General features: G+C 36.9%; 1 protein-coding gene and 1 long non-coding RNA gene across 3 annotated transcripts; one reads left to right on the top strand and one right to left on the bottom strand.

Moving 5' to 3' along the window:
* The first annotated feature begins 6,081 nt into the window (after positions 1 to 6,081).
* Positions 6,082 to 13,666, top strand: LOC103717704 (myb family transcription factor MOF1-like). Of its 2 annotated transcripts, XM_008806186.3 has the most exons (7): positions 6,082 to 6,275; positions 10,585 to 10,750; positions 10,920 to 10,996; positions 11,082 to 11,118; positions 11,894 to 12,041; positions 12,154 to 12,391; positions 13,233 to 13,666. In XM_008806186.3, exons 2-7 carry the CDS (start codon positions 10,624 to 10,626, stop codon positions 13,551 to 13,553), a joined length of 948 nt encoding a protein of 315 aa, XP_008804408.1. In that variant the 5' UTR covers positions 6,082 to 6,275; positions 10,585 to 10,623; the 3' UTR covers positions 13,554 to 13,666. The 2 variants fall into 2 exon arrangements, with proteins under 2 accessions (XP_008804408.1, XP_038971004.1); XM_039115076.1 differs by lacking the exon at positions 6,082 to 6,275 and having other exon boundaries at positions 9,423 to 10,750.
* A 1,953-nt stretch (positions 13,667 to 15,619) lies between these two features.
* On the bottom strand, positions 15,620 to 21,455 carry LOC113463472. Its single transcript, XR_003387731.2, has 2 exons — positions 21,330 to 21,455; positions 15,620 to 16,173 (listed from the first exon to the last, which is right to left on the bottom strand). It is a non-coding gene; the product is annotated as an uncharacterized LOC113463472 (long non-coding RNA).
* Positions 21,456 to 21,754: the final 299 nt, after the last annotated feature.

Raw genomic sequence — 21,754 nt, 5'->3', positions numbered from 1 at the left:
TGGCCGTCATGCCAATGGTGCGACGACCCCGGCCACAATCACTCCACCCTGATGGTCCCTGATCACAAATTCCACTCCTCTGTGCACACCATCCGCCGACTTACTACCATCAAAATTAACTTTGAGATGACCAAGAGGTGGGGGTACCCATGAGAAAAAGGCAAATCTGGACGATATGACAGCGAAATGGGTATCCCAGATGTCCCCAGCCATCCCAAAGAATCTCGAAGTGGCAACCATAATGATTTCCGCAGCATGCCGAAAAGCTATATCCACCACCGTTCTCGGCGCTGACCTGCTGCCCTAAAAAGTATGGGCGTTTTTGTCCAACCATGTTCTATCCCATTGAGCCAACATATTATACACAAACTTTAAAATATTCAGAGCGGAGACGTGTTATGGATCTCGAATTTATACTTCTTCGGAATTAGTAAACTTGGACTCTTGTTTCTTTTCAGCCCAACATGAATGTTGCCGGCTGCAAGTCATAAAGGACATGCCAAAGGTTCTTTCTATTTTCTCTTTTTTAAGTTCCCTACAATCATCATCTTATTGTAAAATCATAACCAGTTGAAACATTCAATTTCTGGAAAATGATTCAGCTTCTAGATAACTTCAGAGATTGGGATTACACCTATTCGTCATAAAATCGCATTCAACTCGGATGAATGATACATACCCTCACTAATGGAAGTAATGGCATGCACAAGTATGATAACGACCATATCAAGTTAATGATGCAACAGTATCAGTATCTAAAAGTAGATGTTTTGGTTCCTCCATGTAACCCAATTTGGTATTAAGGGCCAACAACTATTTCATGGTGCTTTTATATGGTCAAGGTCATCAAGCTAAGGTGGCCATTTCCCCGGGTATCTAAAACTTTTTAGCTATTAAATATCTTATCACATGGTCTTGTTTTCCTAACATATCAAGTTATTAGTAGTTGGGAATTGTTCTGTAAAGTATAAATGCTCGACTATAAAAAAAAAGGTTTCATGGCTTATATTAGGAAATACGACATATAAACAATTCGAGGAGTCTGATCTATTGACATTGACACCCAAACAAATTTGAACATCATTTAAAATAATTAGGGCAATATTCTTGAGAGATGCCCTGCCTGAGGACGTTCATGATTAGAGACCGAGCTACATTGAAGATTTGAAAATTCAAAAATCAAATTCAAAAATTCAGAAGTCAAACTCAAAAAGTTCAAATTTTGAATTTTTTAAATTTGATTTTATACTCTCAAGTTTTGATCCGGTTTGATTTCCGTATCAATCACTCGAGAGAACCAGAATTATCGAATCTTGATTAGCTTGGTTTCCTTATCAATAACCTGAAAGAATCAGAATTCAAATTTTCAAATTGTTGAGTTTGAGTTTTGAATTCTCGAATTTGATGCTTGAGATTTCGAAACTTTTATCTAGCTTAGTTTCCTCATCAATTTGTCACGGTGTGCTTCCAAAAATCAACTCTTGGCTCCTCATACTCCAATTTAAATGTAAAGGGGGAGCGATAATTAACCCCTTATCATTGACATTTGAAAACTTTTATGATACTCAAAATTGATTTTTTTGGGGTATAAAACACGAACCACTCTATTGGGATGTGTAAAATATATCAAGCAGAATTTGAAATCATGTTTGCTATCTTATGATTGGTGATCTAATAAGTAGTTTCCATGAAACCGTAAAACAATGTTAACTTCCCCTATTTGAATTTTGAAACCTTTTCCTTATAAGAGTGAGGCACACGAGGACTTGCTCCTGGGGTGGGCTGGGCCGGATTACATCCTTATATTAAGTCGCGAAACATTTCCCCTTCCACATGGCCCAATAAGAATTGGTACAGGTTCCATCATCTGACCAACCCGCACTCCAATACCATTTTTGCTCCTGACAAATTCTATCATCTGCCACATTTCTCCAATATATATATAAATTCACTGAATCAGAAATCTTTCTCATAGAGAGTTTTGTTTGTAAATATATAGCTCAGCTACTTTTTCTCAGAAAAGGGAAATATATAGGTCAGCTAGGGTGTAAGATTGGATTGAGAATCTGGGATTCGTTCTTTGGAATGACAAAAGTAATACTAAAGCAAGCAATGAAGAAGCATTACGTTGCAGACTACTTGATGAAGCTCATTCTTAGCCACTAATTTGGTCCGCCTTGTGAGCCCAAGATGCATGCAAAAGCCTGCCATCAACCAGGCCAGACCAACTCATGGAAGTGCGACCCTCACTGCCAACAATGAGCCCTTTCGATAATAAGTTGCGTCTCGTTGAAATCTATTGGTTATGTGGGTTTATGGTACCTTTTTCGATGATAATCTGTTGATATAATTTTTGATGCTGAATTCTTGGATTCTTATTTCAATGCTGAGTTTTTTTTTTTTTTTTTGACGGGTACTTCATACAATGCGTGTACGAATACACCCAATAAAATTAAAAAAACACAAGCTCGCGGAGTGTCTGTGGCAGTTCCCCTCTCTTGACCATAGGATATACCCTGAGTGGTGAGCCGCGTAGGCATCCATCCAGTCGGCTGCCACGTTAGCCTCTCTGAATATATATTTGGCCTGGAAGGCCACCCCATCCCTCATCATAATGCTTATGTCCCGGATCAGGGGGTGGTCCGTACTTTTGCCCCTCAGCCCCTTCTAAATCCATCCAATAATCGTGGCTGAATCGCCCTCCAGAACAATCGAACTGCCCTGCAACACTTGCCGCGCATGTCGTAGCCCTGCCCAAGCAATCCGAAACTCCACCCTAGAAACCTACGTGTCAAACAACTTCAATGCTGAGTTCACTAATGAGACCAATATCCTTATACAATAAGCACAAAATAATTGAACAACAATGATAGGCATAGAATTTGCTGTGGAAGGGTGGTGGTATGTCTCAATTGTTCAAATCATGAAAATGTGAAAACATAATTAATTAAGGTCATGTTTATGAAAAGCCTTTTCGGTTTCATTTCTGAGAAATTCTTTGGCTGTGGATGCAGTCATGGGACTTGGGAGAGAAGTAGCTCTGCATTCACAGTACAATGTTTGCACTTCGCATCATCGCATGTGAACAACTTTCTTTTATTAGTTATAAACTGTATTCAACTCGGGAATCAACTTCCCATTATATCAAACTTAAGTAACGAAGCTGAAATTAGCATGCTACTCTAGATGCTTAAGTAACGAAACCTCTTTTTTTTGTCCCCATTATATCTCAGGATACTTACACCTGGTCATAGCTTGCATGTAGGATTTGCTTTCCTTTCCTCCCCTGCAGAAGCTAGTTTTGCATTCACTACCTATTTCAAGGAATCTCTGATTCATTATTTGATATGGTGTTTCATACAGCAGAGAGGAGAGGAACCAGAGAACCATTACTGAAACATCATTTCCTCAGGTTACTGCCCAATTCATTGCATGTGAATGCCCAAAAGCTGCAAGCCATTGAACACCTCTGAGTCCTATTTGAACCTGTCAAATTTCACATATACATGTATACTGGATTTATGAAACCAGGTAGCAGCAGCATTCTGTTTTATAGTTAATGCCTGAATGATCCAGCTATACCATTTTCGATTTCAGCTTCTGGTGACATGGATGTTATCACAGTTGCCATGATGGATCCTTCATTCTGGGCCAAGTTTCATCAAGTTACAATTCATTCATGCCTGCGGTGAAACTTAGGGATCGGACCTTGGTAATTGTTATATACCCAAACCAAGATCTTGGTTCATCTCGGTCTGGGCCGCTCGCCGACATGATATATGGAGATTTAAAAACCTTAGTCATCTAGTACATTTTTTTTTGCATAATTTTAGAACAAGATTTGCAGTATGTCGAGATTGACATATTTCTAGTCTTTCCTCTTAACCGAGCGAATCATGCAATGTGGAATCAAATTGTTTGTGATGCATGAAGTACCAATCCAATCTGGAAACATGTCATTTATTTTTCAAAATGCTAAGCCTATGCTCCCCATTTTAGATGCGGGCTTCTGTGAATTAGAATGGAGGCCCATCTGTTGGACGAGCACACATTGGTCCAGTATTTTTTTTTATTCATAAGAATAGTTCTATGTTCTTGATCTCGCACTCCACTTCTTCCTCTGTTGATTAGGAACGCATTTTTGTGCATGGGTGGTTGGGAGTAATAAGACTGGGAGAAAGGCACAACTGAATCATGCTCGTTCGATTTTGCGGCGTTCCTAATATAAAATTTTCATATCTACCTTGGATTTGAGGAGCTTCTTTTATTTATTTATTTATTTATTAATAAAACGACCCCCTCTTTTTTGTTTTCCAAGAAACAACCGATCATGGTACCATCTCTGTTTCAAAGTGAATCCGAATGTTGTAACTCTTAAATAAAATTTTAAATAATGGTGTTATAACTGCTGTAACAACTACTATAATGATTCTGGCATCCCCTTTTACCCCTTCGGCTAGATTTGTAATAAATTGTGTCAATAAATGATTACTTTGAATATTAAATAAATTTTATTATTTTTATATTAATATTTTTTAATATTTGTAAAAAGGTATAGGTCTTTTCAATATAAATTGAATCTTAAAATTTTTCAAAAATATTGTTTTAGAAAGAAAAGAGTTGCTTATTAACGTCATTAGTTAAATATCTAAGATGCATCGTCGTAGAAACATAATGGTTTGAGAATATTTATATATATAGATAATAATTTTTAGATGGTAAAAATATAATAAATAATTTTTACGAGGGTATATATTATAAAAGTTTAACTATAGATCTTTATTTACATATAATGAGGAATTTTAGAGGCCAAATCGGGCTTAGAGGGTGAAGCCTTAAGGTAATAATTAGGACAAATAATTTTAAAGAAAAAACATAGGGGCTCCCTTAATATGAGAGAGGGTATGGTGCAACTTTTTTTTAACATAATTAAAAACCATTTTTTTATCATTTTATCTACTATAATATTATTATAGTAATTATTATAATATTTTTTGATTTAATATATCAATTTCGATTACTATCTTTTGGACAAATAATGATCATTATTAGATTTTTTGCATGCATGTCGTCAAAAACCATTCTTCTAAATACAAGCATGTTAAGTAATAATAGATTTTTTTCTATATATATTTTTTTTATAAAAATAGCTTATTATAGGTTTATCTTCGTGTGTGTTCTCAAATCATCCTATTTTTACATGCATACCCTTTTGTTCAATTTTTGGCTGATGATAATAAAAACTTAATTCTTAAATATTGAATAATATTATCAGAATTTGACATTGATACTTTGATAAAATTATATAAAAATTATAGCACTTTTTAAATACAAATCTGCTGTTAACTTTTTATAGTTATTAATGTAAAAAAAAAGATAACAATGTCAAATAAAACTCAAAAGGATTATTTTTACACTCTCAACCAAAACTTTAAAAATAGAATAAATGAAGAGATATATAATACAATTAATAATTTCCGGAGAGTAGGTATACAATAAATTATATATATAAAAACTAATACTAATATCAGAATAGGTATTTTAATATTTTTTTTAAAAAAATCGAAGTCACGGTCTACATTATTACATGGTCGACAGGGGACGTTACGAAAGGCAAAGCCACAATTCAAGCATCCGTACGTATTTTGAGCTCATTTTTTCACGCCTTTTCGCACATCTTTCCAGTTCTGTCCGCAAACGCCAAGAATATCCGGCGGCCTCGAAGTCTCCAACATTTGATTATTCCCACCAAACAAATACTCTAAAAAAAATTTAAGACATCAAAATCCAGTTTTATAAATTGTTATTTAATCTATTTATTTATTTCTTTGTTCTGGATGGGCTCGGTGGGCACGAGCTATCATCTGCCGTCCCGTCCTCGCCACCATCATTCCTTGGTGCAGGAATTCCCATCATTGCTTCTATTCTGTCCCCCCCCACTAAATGCCAAGGCAAATTGTACCAAAAGGAGAAGAAAAAAATTATTCCAAGGCAAAAGGCCAAAAGAATAAGAGCTTTATTCTTCTTCCACAAATCATGACGTTTTTAACTGTTAACGTGTCATTCCCTCAGGGTGGGGGCTCTCCTCTGTTGACGCTGGAACTTCCTTGCGACTCGTGCTCGGGAGAAGCAGAGCACTGATCGGGTGGCGACTACCGATGAGGTATCCACGTTAGGCCTCGCCGTGAATGCAAATTGGATTATCGGCGGGAAGCAAGGCTTTTAAAAGCTGAGGCACCGGTCACTTTGCTTGGTGGCTCAGGAGATAGACTCAGGTCTGCTTCAGCTTTTTGAAGTTTGGAAAACCAATTTTTTTAAAGATATTTCTAGACCTCCATATGGCATTTATGTCACTGATTTGAATTTTAGGTATTAACTTTTTTTTTAATTATTTTCAGGTTTTGATAGTAAAATATTTTGTTTAAGATAGATGCTAGTTTGCTTATTAGGGCAAACACAAATACACAATCGTTTTATATGTATTTCAAGACACCAAAGTATATCGCTGATTTAAATGTTAGGTATTGATTGTCTTTTAGATAATAAATACTTAATTAAGATAAATGGTATTTTACATATTATGATGATATGGAGCACAAATACAACTATATCTCGACCAAGATGGAAAAACCGGTAGAAAAGACTTGGTTGGATGTCACTCTAGAGAGTTTTGGATCCTTTGAAATAAAATTTTTTAAGAAAAAAATTGCCTCTTTCTAGATCTACTTTGTACATAGTATCAGCCTATATTTTATATAAGATATGATTAGCTTAAGAGTTTTTGATGCATCGGTTGAATAACGAGGACAAACTTTCTCTATCTATTTCTTTCCTTATCTCCTTCCAACTTATATTAACAGAACAATTAGTCGGATTTATACATAATTTCGTTCATTATAGTATGTATGATCTTGAATATCACAGCCGCCATATATCATATGTACAATCTTGGTATATCAGCTCAGAGCAATCTCTAAAAATTACGAGATCAAATTGTAATATTTAATTTTAGTATTTGTACTAAATCATAAAATTTTGTTATTGTATTATATTATATTTGGTCCTTAGTATCTTTTTCATAACCATAAAATTTTGTTATCGTATTCTACTATATCTGATCTCTCGGTCAGAGGGCTCAATTTCTATATAAAGCACACTAATATTATAAATAGAATAGGTAAATCAAATCTTATTTTCATCGTAATTTTTTCACGAAGAAATGTTAGATTTATATATAATTATATATAGAGCCATAAAATCAACAAACTGAATATTAATTTGAAAACTCTTCGTGCATGTAATTTAAGGATAGCGGCACAAATAAATTATTAGATGGATATGATGTCTAGATAGGTCTCACAAAACTAAATTTTTTTTAGTAGAAGGGGGTGTTAGCTGCTCAAATTTATTTAAATCAAATCAGTGGGAAATGCATGGGCCCATAGCAAGAACTAAATCATCCTAATATCTTGGTTGATATAGGATGATCAAAACATTCCTCTTGAGTAAAAAAATGACGAAAGAAAATTAAAATACTAACATATACTTAGAACGTGATCACAACTTGTGGTGACAACATATTTGGAATTCATAATTAGAGTTGAAAGCTACAACAAAGTCAAGTCACTCTGATATAAATCTTGGGACCGCTGACAGTTGATGGAGTGCTCCCGGGGCAGTAGCCGTAGGGTGCCGGACCGAGGAAGATTGTGGTACGGGCGTATACCTACAAACACTAGATACGTGCAGCTAAACGAAAACCGGACCGAGAAAATCTAATCGCCATTACTATTCCCACTGATCTCCTCTTCTCTCGAGTTTCGGCAACAAACCTTCTGCATGTAATAATTTTATGTACTTTTCTTCAACCCTCCTCATTAAGACATGAAATTCTCTTGTCTCCTTGCCTGGGGAACAATGCATACCCAAATCAGTGAAGAAGATATAAAAGAGTAAATAAAGAAAAAAAAGGTATTAACTTATAATGAGCTCTTACTATATTAATAAATGTACGTCTTTTCTGTGTAATCATTTATTAAATAATTAATAGTATTCATTACGGTGTTTAATGTCGTACTCAAGGTGGGGGATAGTCTCCAGTCGTCCACCCCGAAGATTTCCTACCTCCTAAACAACTCTCTCTCTCTCTCACTCACTCTCAGAGAGAGAGAGAGAGAGAGAGAGAGGGAGGGCGGGGGGACCAAGAGCTAAACTTTTCCATTCACTTTGGTGGATTGTCATTTTCACATTGCTTTAGAACCGGGAGACACGTTCTTACGACGACGAAAAAGGAATCTCTAGTATTTTTATGGCACTAGGGTTCTTATGCTTCTTGTTTAGTTGAAGGATCTCTCTCCCTCTCTCTGTTTTTTTTTTTTTTTTGGTGCAAATATGAACCTCCTCCTTAGACCGACTAGTGATCTAATTGTTGAAAAATAGTGGCACCAAAACTTTCAACCATAATTACAACTATACAAGTGCAATGGATTAAAAATCAAATATATGGACCCGGGGCTAGAGAAGAAAATATGAGACAAGCTTCCTATTTTGCCACATATGACCATCTTAAAGAAGAAATTTAAAAATTGGAGGTTTTTTCTACCAATAAAGCTGTCAATCCCATGATTAAAAACAAAAAACCAAAGAAGAACAACAAATCTGCATGCGTTATCCTTTTTTTTCTTCAGCAAGCCTCTCCATTTGTCATCTTCCTCATCAAACCATCTCTCCTATCTGTGAGATTTTTCTTCTTCTTTTTGAATCCTTTCTTCTCCTCCAAATCTCTCTATTTTTTTAAGGATCTTTGCACTTAAGAGATTATGGAATCTAAATAATTATATGTATATAATTTTTTTATATTAGATAAAGCTAGAAAATTGTGTACTATGTATTGGTATTGCAAACACTATATTTTGAAAATCGAGTATTGATTTACTTAAAAGGTGTGTATTAGCTTGCTAAATGACTAATTTGTTTGGTATGTATCACTTGACGATATAGTGTATACCGGTAAAAAGCATGTTCTAGAAACTGTATATCGATTTATTTTTAGGTGTATTGGATTATTGTTAGGTGGGTATCCAAAAATATTGTAATATATATCAACAAGTTGATGAGTATATATCCCCTGTTTATGTAGTGTGTATTGGTGAATATGACATTCAGAAATTATATATCAATTTTTTTGAAAATATGCATTAGATTGCTAAATAATTAATTTATTAAGTTTGCACCACTTGACTGTGTACTATGTACCGACGAACACCATATTCTGAAAATTATGTATCAATTTATTTAGAGATATATATTGGTTTGCTAGATGACAATTTGTTTAATGTGCATCATCTATTCATATAGTACATATCGATGAAAAGTATATTTTAAAAATAAAAAAGTATTATATGTGATTTTTTTTAAAAATTATGAAACTGATGACTTTAGTGCAAGGAATGTGAGAGATAGATAATAATGATCCAGTATGTCATGTCAAAAGTTTATTGTGGAGCCGCACTATGGTTGAAATAGAGGTAGATATCCTGAGTTGTTTGGAAAGTAGTATTATTGGATTAGCTAAAAGTTACATTGTTCTTTATAGGTGGAGTTAATCCTGAGCTTTTTGCACCATACATGATGAAAAAAGCTGTGTACAACGTATTAAGGGGCATTCAGCATAATATTTCTTTTGATAAAGAGCATAATATTACCTTTCAAGCGTCCAGGCTAGAACTCTCACTCTCCAAATCCCTATATCTGTAATAGCTTCAAATTGTTCCCTTTCCTTCTGCCAAAAATATGGACAACCTCTTGTGATTGATTTGAAAAGCCCATCCAGCACCAGGGATAAACTTAGGTTTGATATACGTCACAAGTACTAGGGCCTCGAGCTGAAGTCCAAATGCTTCATAGGGCGTAGATTCTCTCTCTTTTGTTCCTGTTCTTCCTAACTGGTTGACTTTACGACAAGAAAGCCAGTGATAGGAGTCACAAGCTGTTTGACCCCAAGGCAACCCAAAACAAAATAAAATATTTTCTCATAGAAACTTTAAATAAATCAATGTAATCAGATGCAGCCAATTCATATTATTCTTTATCCGTATGTTATATATATATATACACACACTAGCGATTGTGGAGCAGCAGAGAAAGGGGAGTGAAGGGAAATCGTGCCCTCAGAGATTCTACAGCCGTTTTTTTGTGATCATGGCGACGTTGGGCGGGTCAAAAGCCACCCCTATATCCGCATACCCGTCCAAATAATAATCATTATTATTTCCAGAAGATCTTAGGCTCGTGACCAGCGCTTATGCTTTTACCCAGGGGAACTTTCCCTCTCTCTCTCTCTCTCTCTCTCTCTGCGTGTGTGTGTGTGTGTGGGGGTGTTGCTTTAAACTCTACAGTCTCCCAACAATATTTATTGAACCCTTGAGAGGGGTCGTGGAGGGGAGAGACAGACTGATGGAGTGAGAGAAGGCTGAGTTATGACTGCAGTGCGAATTTTGATCTCTAGCTGCTGAGGGTTAGGCAAGGGTGGTGGAAGTTTTCATATCCTCAGATACTGTTTAGCTTCTTTCTTTGATATTTCAGAAGAGGAGAAGCCCACTTGAGAAGGTGAGAGGAAGGAAAATGGGGACTTGTGGAAGGAATGGAGCAGTGAGGCAGTACATAAGATCCAAAGTTCCTCGCTTGAGGTGGACACCGGATCTCCATCACTGCTTTGTTCATGCCATTGAAAGGCTTGGAGGCCAAGACAGTATGTCTTCTCCCACCCCGTTCTTTTTGTAAACCCTGTGTGTGTGGTTCCTTGTGATACTGTCTTCCTCCTAGTTGGCTTGTGAGTCTTCTCCTGAGGCTTTCATGAGCGTTGTCCATAGGGGTCTTACTTACCAAATGGGTCTTTTAAGTTCCACTTATTCTTGCAGAAGCCACACCTAAGCTTGTTCTTCAGCTGATGGATGTGAGAGGGCTAACTATTTCCCATGTAAAGAGTCATCTACAGGTATATACGATCTTTCCGTTTAGTATTCCATCATTTTTTTCTTCAATTCTACTGGCTAACAAGGATATGGTATTTTTACCATCAGATGTATAGAAGCATGAGGAATGACATTGGCAAGCAAGGTATGGAGACATATCTCCCCAACTGTTTGTTAGTTCTAACGAAGAACGTCTATCTGATAGTAATTTTTATACGCTTTAATCGCAAGGCCATATTTTTATTTGTACGTCATTTGTTGTCATTTCTTATATTTCTTATGAAGCCCGAGGATCTCTCTCTTTCTCTCCCTTCTGTCTCCGAACGATTGTGACAAACTAGTCAAGAAGTATCATCTTTCCAACATCGGTAAACTAAATCATTTTTCTTCTTGTTCTCTCTGTTTATCTCAGAAAACTTGTTTTCTCTGTTCTTCTCAGAAAATTATTTTTGCTTAGTTACTATTACTTTAAATAAATTACAAATCAGCAGCTAAATTTGAAAATGTGCCTTATCCACTAATCCTACTATATCCACTAAGACGCATTTTTTTTTTTTAGTGCATAATCTCATAGGTGACTTGTCCAAAGAAAAAAATAAAAACGATTAAAAGGAAAGCAGAAAAGCATGAACTATGAAAGTCGCACGTTTCAAAATGGTCTCTCTCCTAATCCACCAGATAAAAAAAGCCCGCTTCACCAGGGGAAAAAAAGAACAGCCTACTTTTTTTTTTAATTTCCAGCCCTTTTTTGTTAGAAAAACTTAATGCTTTCCAAAGAGGGGGGAAAATGCACGAATTAAAATGACCTGCCTGTTAAATGGTAGACTCTTTTAGTTTTATTCTTTGAGTAAATGGAAGAATTATAAGTTCTATCATGGCAGAAGGTAATTTAACAAGATTAGTTTCTCGTTAACCACCAGGTTTGCAACAGACTCAAGAGAAGAAACATTCATGTGAAGATTCTCATGGTGGTGCTCGTGAGCAAAATGATGATACTCTTTTCTCTTCTTTGAAACCTCAAAAGGAATTCCAGCCTGAGTTGATGTTCTCTCCTCTTCCCATGAAAAGGTTAGCTATCTAATTTGCATCTGGAATGCTTGAAGGCATTTCCCATATCTTCCTCACTTTTCACCATCTTTTGCTCTTTCTTTATCCCTTCTTTTGTCGATTAAAAAAATAGGAGCCGAATGGAGGCCCATGCCATCTCCAGTAGCTTGCAATGCAGCAAAGGAATCTGTGAGACGGTCACCTCTCAGTACTCTTTTGATGATTATTTGCAAGCCATGGCAGTGAAAAGGGGAATAAAGGAGGACTTAAGATGGCAGAAAGATGGCATGGAAACAGGGTTCTTGGCAGGTGATCAGCTTTCCGAGGACAAAGCGCAGGGGCATATGGAAGAAGACACTGACCCTTTTAAGGTACAACATAAAGGCAAAGAGGACCCTTCTCCCCTTCCCTATTCTCCCTTCAGACTTTCTATCCTCTCTGGTGTCTTTTGCCTCTGTTGTTATTCTTCTTTTTCTGTTGTGTTCACCATCTAGACCAACTTTCATAGTTTCGATGCCTAGGTGAATTTTGATAAGATTGAATGGATGTGGGAAAACACACTTTATTTTTAAGTCTGAAGTTCATATATATATGTAGATTTAAATTTTTAACACCATATGCACTTTAATTTTTCATGACTAATATCGTTTTTGTTTCCCATGTAGTAAAAAGAATTAAATGTCATACCAACATAGTACCATCGCATTATCTTCCACTTCCAGAACACAGATGCATTCCTATACATCTTCTACCATTGCTGATTGATGAACACTGGCTTTTAGGTCATGCAGTAAAGATACACTGCAGAGGAAAGCTACTTTTTTTTTTTCAAAAAGATTAAGATTTAACGAAAGATAAATTGTGACAAGATGAGGAAAGAATCAAAGAATCAGTAATTTCTCGTAAGTTCTAAGGGCATAGTAAAGAAGTATTTCTCATACAAAGTCTCAAGTAATTTTTGTTGTAGTATATCTTATGAGATGAAAAATCTGCTCCATTCCAATAATTAATCAAAAATTGCTTCTGTATTACTCTATTGTGGTATCAAATATTAGTTGTTTTTTTTCCTGTTGCAAAATATAAAGGGCGATAACAACTGCATGGGATTTCACTTTGGAGTCTCAACCGAACAATTCCCCATGTGCATCCAAGTGTAGGTTATCATTCCAAAATGGAACTGACTCAAAACTTTCCATTTTATATCCATGACAGGTATTCAAACTAGATGACCAACTTCTCATGCCTCATAATACCAGAAAGCTCAAGTCCAAGGAGAATGATGAGAAAAGATGCCAATCTTGTGTGTCACTATCATCTTGTGATGATCATGGCATGAAGAATGAGGAAGTGGATGATTGCTCATTGACGTTATCCTTACCCATGCATCACAATCACAAGACTAATGCTTCATCTGCAAGCGAAAGCAGATCCATCATCTCATCATCTTTAGCTAGAAATTCTGAGGAGTGCTCAGTTTTCTTAAACGGGCGGGGCTTAAATTTGGATCTCTCCATGTCAATATGTGGTTCTTAGACTCGGATCATTGTAATTTCTTTTCTTTTCATTTTTTGTTGTAATGAGAGATTTTGATACTGTTTCACACTCTTATGTCCTTGGAATCTTTCATTCAAATATGTGGTTGTCTATAGTTGTTTGGCTAAAAAAAACTTTGAGTTAATATATGAAAGGAGTGAGGCAAAGAATAATACATGGTCGGGTCAACATGCAATAGAAAGAGCATGAAGCAGTCTCCTTGTGAGGACTCGTGCGTGTGTGTGTTTAGTACCACATTGGTTATTTGCCAGATAGATCTTGGGTACTTATATAGGATCAAGAAACCCAAATATTACCTTCCGGCTAGCCATTTTAGATAAGATCCTGGGTTGTTTCATATGGTATCGGAGTGGACCTGACTCATAATCTATGTGGATTAGAGGACACTGCAGTACGGATCCATTAAAGCTGACCACGGGCCGGTCGTTGTATTTGTGATTAGATCTAAATAGATTTGAACCCTTAGCTTAACAAGGGCGTCAAGGCTTAAATGGGTGGGAGCATGTGAGGATTCGTGCAGGCGTGTGTTTAATCCCATATCGGTTATTTGCCGGGTAGATCGTGGGTACTTATACAGGATCAAAGAACCCAAATAATACATTTCGGCTAGCTATTTTGGATGAGGTCCTGGATTGTTTCACTCCTGTTATTAAAATGGGCTACAACGCATTCAGATTCTGTGTTGGCAAAGCACAGTGGGCATGAACGGATTTGGTGGCGCTTGTGCATTAGAAATGTATTATATTTTTTCCCAATATATATATATGTGTGTGTGTGTGTGTGTGGGGGGGTGGGGAGGAGCGCGCGTGCTTGCTTAAAAATATTGTAGGCATAGTTGCATGATGCGAGAATTGTCCAGGTATGTCTGAGTACATTTGTTTGTCAAATGTATGAACTATTTAACTAATTAAATAATGTCATTTTACAGCATAATTAGGATCTCTCTCCATTTTTTTTCTCGTCTAAAAAAATAAGTATAGAGTTTCACAATATTGTTATAAAACCTGCAATAAAAAATGACATATATCTTTTTAGGAATTTTACACATATAGCACATATATCCCTTCAAGTAACCTTATGTATATATAGGAAACGCTGTAATGTTTTCGAGGTATAATTACATTTGTTACTCCTCGTGTCAACATGTATGGTATTGCTGGGTGATCAAGTTGGAAAGAAGTTCCATGCAACCAAAGTATTATCTTATTTTTCAGTGTTATGCTATTGAAAAACCGTTCCTTTAGTTACATCACGAAGGTAAATTTACCTTAAATTTTGTTTATAAAGACTCTGAACGTATAAATCTCTGTAAATGGTCTGCTTCATCTGTTTAGAAGTCATACCAAGTGTTTTACCTGTGGAACATCTATTGACAGGCCGGATCATATGCAGTTTGTGGCATACTTACCGTTTCTATAACTCGTAATTGGAAACATCCATAGGTGCCAAGCTCTTGCCTCTTGGGGGAGCTAGAGCCAGCCATCCAATCTGCTGCACGTCTAGCCTTCCATTGGATGTGAGAAAATATTGTATTAAAAAATCTTCTGCAAAAGAATGGCGTCATGAGGTCCCAAGCCTTGAGCCCAATCCTGAGAAGCAAATAAAAGCTCCTGGTCCACCTAGAGCCTACTTTGAATGACCGGCTGAACCAATATTAACATAGCAAATATTACAAGAACCTAACCACATTTTTCATCAATCACCTTGAATGAAGGCTGACTAAAACGTTTTCTTGTGAACAAAAATGATACGATACGTGCCATTGTGCATTGCAATGGCCAGGCTTAAGAACCTAAAATTTATTGAGTTTGATAAGACTATGTCTCTGTCATCCAATTTATAATTTCGAAAGCAGCATTGCAATGACCTGACTTAAAGTTGAACATGTAATTGAATGGAAGACTTGCTCCAGGAAAAAAATAAAAGCCATGATAAGCATTTTCAATCAATCGAACAGTAGAATTCAGAGGAGTACTATGATGGGCCAGATTTTTGGTACTGCCTAGTCTAAAAAGGGGCCATGAATGAGTAGAGGCACCACAAAGTTCAGAATGAACCTAACCTAGCTCAGCTCAATTATTTGAGATCAACCAAGTAGAAAGTTACAAAGTCATCATTGCATTCAATAAAAGCCAAAGCAGGGCCTCCAGGCAGCAACAGTGTCAAGATTAACATTTACCATGGCCAGCTGCTGGCGAGTCATTGAACAAAGATGTTCTCTTTTCTGACTGGTACCTGAAAGAAAAAAAAAATTTAAGACACCATCATCACTGCTGTCCTCTTCGTTCTCCTTCCGATACTTAGCACCATGAGATCATTCATCCAACGGTGGTGGCAGTAAGCAGGAAGTGAAATGTGACCCGTGACCTGCCTTTTTTCCATGCACATGCAATAATAAATACTGCCATGCAACTTTATCAGTGTGTTTGGCACTGGAATTGATCCACTGTCCTCACATCAAAGAAGAATTTTTGTTGACAGGGAAGATATCGCCTGACTATTAACCCTTTCTACTTGTCGACACAGAGATGTAGCATGGTAGTGATGAAATCATGTGGAAGAACTGACACCCAAACCAAAAGCGATCCATGTGGTGCACCTGCAAGGAGAAACAATGCTGCAAGTGCGTCTAGTTGGAAAAAAATTAATGATGAATCAATGCATGCATTGATGTCATGAACATAAAGAATCTGAGAGATGTTTCTGAATGCTTGTGAGATTAAATATGAGGTGATTGAATAAGAGTACGTGCATCCCCTTGAGGTATTGTTAGTTGGGTTTGTGTTCAAGATGAGAAAAACACCTGAGGTTGGTACACTTTATCCACTCAAAGTTGGTGAAAATCTTATCTCTGCTTTTGCTAATTGCTACTGCCAGCTAAAGAGATGAGAATTACTTCAGGGGAATTTCGGATCCTCATGTGATGAGTTGCAACAGCTTTAACTGCTCCAGCCACAACCTGGAAGCCAATTGTTTCAATTCATCGAGTCATTCCCTACAGTTGCTGTCCGAAATTTCCACCTCTATCTCATTAATGCCTCTTCTTACCCGACAGTGGGGGAGGAAAAGGGAGCTCTTATTCATGTAGGAATTAAATACCAAGACCCTGCTAGAATAAATGGCATTCAATGCGGAAACAGAATGATTACTAGCACAAAGTGGCAGATTGCACCAGGAAGAACAAACCAATGTACCAATAAGGATTTGATGACAATAATTGGCATGACAACACAAAAACTAAGGAAGGAATAATGACGTTTAGATGATAAAGAAGGTCTTTTGAACAAATAATATCAAATATGTGGGGAGAGGTCTCATTAGACAGATTCCTGCATATGGAGAAAGCCAAAAATCCATAGGGAGGTAAATGCAGTCGCTGACAGGAACATGAGTAACCACCATGCTATGTTAAACCATGTTAGCCATCTTCTTTTTAAGCAAAGATGACACTGAATGGTACATGATGGATTGAAGTATCCAACCATGTAAAAACAAGTATGAAGAACTTTTTTATTCATTACAAACAGTTTTGCAAAGATTTTGTGTCCTCTATAGGGAAAAAAAGAGACTGGAGATCAGATATTTCGAAGTTATCAAAATTCATGTCAATTATAATCTTGTGAAACTAGAGAATAAGGATAGTAAGCTTAGGCATTTGTGAAGTTAACACAATAGGCCAATGGATGGCAATAATTATTTCTCGCATCTATACATTCTTTTTTACTTATTTCATAATATTTCTTGTACCAAGAAGTGGATAAGTCACTGAAACTAGGCTAGTTTGTCCAACAGAACCTAAGCAAACTATAAATAGAAAACAACAAAAACAGGGGAAGATGATTAATGGGCACAAGTAACAATAGTACTATAGTTTAGTTCAAGAAGATGCATGACAAGGATTACTTGTCAACTCAGTCGAAATTAGTCTCTTGATACTTATGCAAGTTTCACTTTTCTTTTAAACTTTGGTGTCATTAAGTTCCACATAAGTTGCTTATGGCCTCAAAACAAACACTGAAGGTGAGAGGTTGGGTTCGTTTGTCAATAGAGTCTATTGTAGATGCCAAACTCCAAGGAGCATGGGTAGTTATTAAAGCAGCAACGGATTATCTTCAACCTCCAACAATTTGGGTTGAGGATTCATTGAGGGCTATCGGAAGGTCGCAGAAAGCGTGCAAGGGATGCTGGCTGCAATTTCTTAGCCAGTCCTTGCTGCTGCCAACCTATCGCAGGAATGTGCTACACTTTAATATCTCTCATATTTCCTGAGAGGCCAATCAACCCACATATTGGCTCTTAAAGGAAGGACTTGCCAGTATTGGCAATGTTTGTTCTCGACAAATGATTTTTTTCCTTTAATTTGATTCACTTAGTGAACATGGATATGAGTGCATGTTTGTTTTAGAGTGCTTCGAGGGAATATGTGTTTTAGAGTGCTTAATGCCAGGTCTTACATTCTGTACCTGAAAAAAAGGGAAAAGAAAAAAGAAGAGACAGGCCATTATTCAGACAATAGAGGTATTAAGTTGATCCGGAGTAAATTTGGGTCAAAGCATGTGTCTTCCTTTCTTCTTTTCTAAATTTTCATCCTTCATTAACAAGCAAAATCAAGGCCTTAGCGTCATAGCTTAATTTATACCTTCTTTACAGGTAGAAATAACTCACAGCTCCACAAGTTACTACATAACCTGCACCTAAGCTGAATCATTTTTCTACACGTATAAGATTATATGTTGCATGACATAGAAGGGATTCTGGTGGCAATTCTGGCAAATCCTTGACCCCTCAATTGAGTTATATCCACTTCATATCAAATTCTTGAAAGTTTCCTCAAATTTGCATTTTAAAATTTTGTTAACTGTGCTGCAATCTGTAAGAAAATCTACCCTGGTAATTTTACACCAAAATGTTTTGATATTAAAAAAAAGAGAGAGGAAAGGCTATCATTTCCTTTACAGATTTTGTAACTTAGAGCTGACTGAAAAAAAGGAACCCAATAGATGACCATAACGTCAATGACAGAGGTCTATTGGTTCAAGATCTTGACTGTAGGCACCTCTTGATCATGAAGTGATAAATTCTACTCTGTATTTTAGAGTTTAGCAAATAAAAATTCTATATGGATTGGCTTGTCATATGAGCTTTCGGGCTTGTGCTACACAGAGGTGCAATATGGGCCATGACAGCCCATGATAAAAGTCATCAATCAAGCTTCACAGGCAATCAAGAGAAGCAATCTAGCAGGCTGGGTCTGGGTTGACACAAATATGAGGCATAAGTTGATATTAAGGAGACTGAGATAAAACTCTAGCATGCAATATAATACAACTTTTCTAACTCGACCTGATGCATGCAGACATAAAACATCTGAACAAGTTCTTTCCCCAGTTTTATGACCCTTGAACTTGTAATTCAGCAATCTTTCCTCTAACCTGTCCTATGACCCTTTAATTTGTATTCCAGACTTCCTTCTCGCTGGGACCAACTATTGCCAAAATGATCAAACCCTCTTTAATAAGTTTCCCTCAGTTTGTCCACAAAAGGTGTAATGCTTCATCCAAATCTCAGGCAGTTAAGCATTCTGAACTCTGCTGCATTAAATATCACATGCCAACTTAGTCACCAACAATTTTGATCCATATACGCATCCTTCTATATTTTTCCCCAAACAAGAGAAAAAGTTTGATTTGATCCATCTTTTTCCCGAGTCTAAACTTTATTTGATAATAACAACGCACTCAAGATGATGTCGAGATGCAAATGTAGAGCATATTTTATATGTGCAGCATATTTTAATGCATGCATATGTGCAGCATTATATTATATGAAATACAATATAGTGATTATACAGGCATTTGGTGATTGTTTAGAGTGTGAAAAACACACATGCAATAAACAGAGACAAAAAAGAGGCCCAAAAGGATTGGGACATTCAAGGTCTCCCAGGCAGTGATCGACCTCCAAATCACCTAATGAACAAAAAGAACAAAAACATTTATCAAGGGGTTTAGAGAATACAAAGTCAAGAGTATTCAAAATTTTAAAAAGCAGAAAAAGCAAATAAAGACTTCCCTATCTAACAGCTCCAGCAGATCATGTTACTCTTTGAGCTAAACCCAAGGATATACATTCATAAACATGCTTATAGAATTACAAAACAGATAAATTGGGCACATTTCTTCATAATCTGGGGACTAATAGAATGTATAAGTACAATGTTCCCAGGACGGTGTCTTAGAAGGCTTGACCACCAATCAACTTGACAAGCTACAAAAATACCCTGACCACCCACTTAACTAAAAGACATGTTCAAATGAAACCGTAGGATCTAAAAATTTTCAACAGGAAACAAATTACTGATAGTTTTTGTAATGCCATCACAAAACACAAATTTACCCCATGCCTACCATCCCATATTGAGAAGACAAGTAGCTGACTCTAAGAATAAGGAGGGACAACAATCTCCAATATGGCAGACATGAGCTAACACCAAAACCCATCACTTTCAAAAAGCCTGTCACAAGATTTCACAAATAAGATTCCCTCAGTTCTATATGCAGACTCTTCCCTTGAGTTGCCCAGTGGAGAGCATGGCTCAATTAGTTGTTGACTTTGATAGTCAGGCAGTTGTTCAAGTTTGGGTCAGTCAAGTTGTTAAGCTAGCCATGATCTGTTCTCCCGCTTTTCCACCACCAGGTCCAACCCTTCTTGCACAATTGAGCAATCAATATCTTTTTTCAAGAAACAGTCATGCAGAGATTGTGTCAGACTGTTTGATTCTTGGGAAAGCTTGTGTTCTTCTAAGCACACAACAGCCAACAAAGACCTGCCTCCTCTTTTTGTTTTGCTGCTAGATTCTAATCCTTCTAATGATATTGTGCAATTGGCATTCTTCAAGTTGCTTCCTTTTTCCTTTTCCCACCGAGCAAGCGCGCGCGCACAAGAAAGAGAGAGAGAGAGAGGCACAACCTAATCCACTTCCATCCAGAAAATGAAATGTACAAAAAGACCTGGGCAATTAATCTCAGACCTCAATAACCAACAAAAAAGGCGTAAAGAATCTCCTTACAGGTTACAGCAGACCCTCCCGCTCCCGCATAGACTATGTGTGGAATCATTGAAAAGGTGAAAGAACCTTGTGAAGGACATCCATAGTTAAATCCAACCAATCGATTTCCAGTCACACCCATATATACCTGAGGATTAAGAAATTCTAATAGAAACTCCTATGCTGGACTTCTAAAGATCTTCTCGAAGATTAAACCAAGCACATTTTCCCCAGAGTCCAATACAAACATAACTATGCTCCACGGTGTCATCTAGAATAGTATTGCCTCCAAAGGCATCATGTTTCCTTAATCAAAATCGGTTCTTTTCGCATCACCCGATCTTAAATTCCATCATAATAAGTACCAAACCATACCAAAGAAGAACCAACTTTTCCACTTAAAGGAAAAAATCACCTATTCATATATAAATAAAGATAAGTTGATCCGTATGTACCAAAAAGATAAATTGATCCGAGCAAAAGAAAGTAAACAGAGGAAGCATACTAATATTTGGACAACCATGACCCAATGCGGCGATTTAGAACATCTCGCTCTCTCTCTCTTCCTCCTCAACTCTTTATGCGGAAGCCAAGATCGTGATAGAATTGATGAGAGTTAGGGTTCGGACCGGCTAGGGTTTATGAGACGAAGAAGAAAGAAGACGCAGAGTGGAATCGGAGAAAGTTAGGGTTCAGATTGGATATACCTGCTCCCGAGGAGAGGCCAAGCTGGAGCAATGGATTCGATTCGAGAAGCTGAGATCGCTATGGATTCGATTTGAGAAGAAGGCTAATGGAGGGAGTGAGCGAGCGAGGTGGAGAACGTGCGCAGGACGAAATTACTTATCGGTCCCTGGTCACATATTTCAATTGCTTAGAAGTCCGTCAATCAACAGTTTCACTGCGAAACAATGTCAAAGAGAAAATTATCATCAGATCCCCAAAAGATGAGAATATTATTTTCCGTTTCCTATGCTACGCAAGTTTTGAACTGGAGATTTGGGGAGCTTGGTTCCTGTATGAACGTGCAATTATTTACCGGTACATGAGTTATAAACCTTATCGTCTTGTTATACCGAGACTGCAATAAGAAATAAGATTTTTGAAATGGATTTAACTTGGTAAATCTTTT

Source organism: Phoenix dactylifera, chromosome 17 (assembly GCF_009389715.1).
Source record: "Phoenix dactylifera cultivar Barhee BC4 chromosome 17, palm_55x_up_171113_PBpolish2nd_filt_p, whole genome shotgun sequence".
In the NCBI taxonomy this organism is placed as follows: domain Eukaryota; kingdom Viridiplantae; phylum Streptophyta; class Magnoliopsida; order Arecales; family Arecaceae; genus Phoenix; species Phoenix dactylifera.
This window is presented reverse-complemented; position numbering and strand designations above follow the sequence as displayed.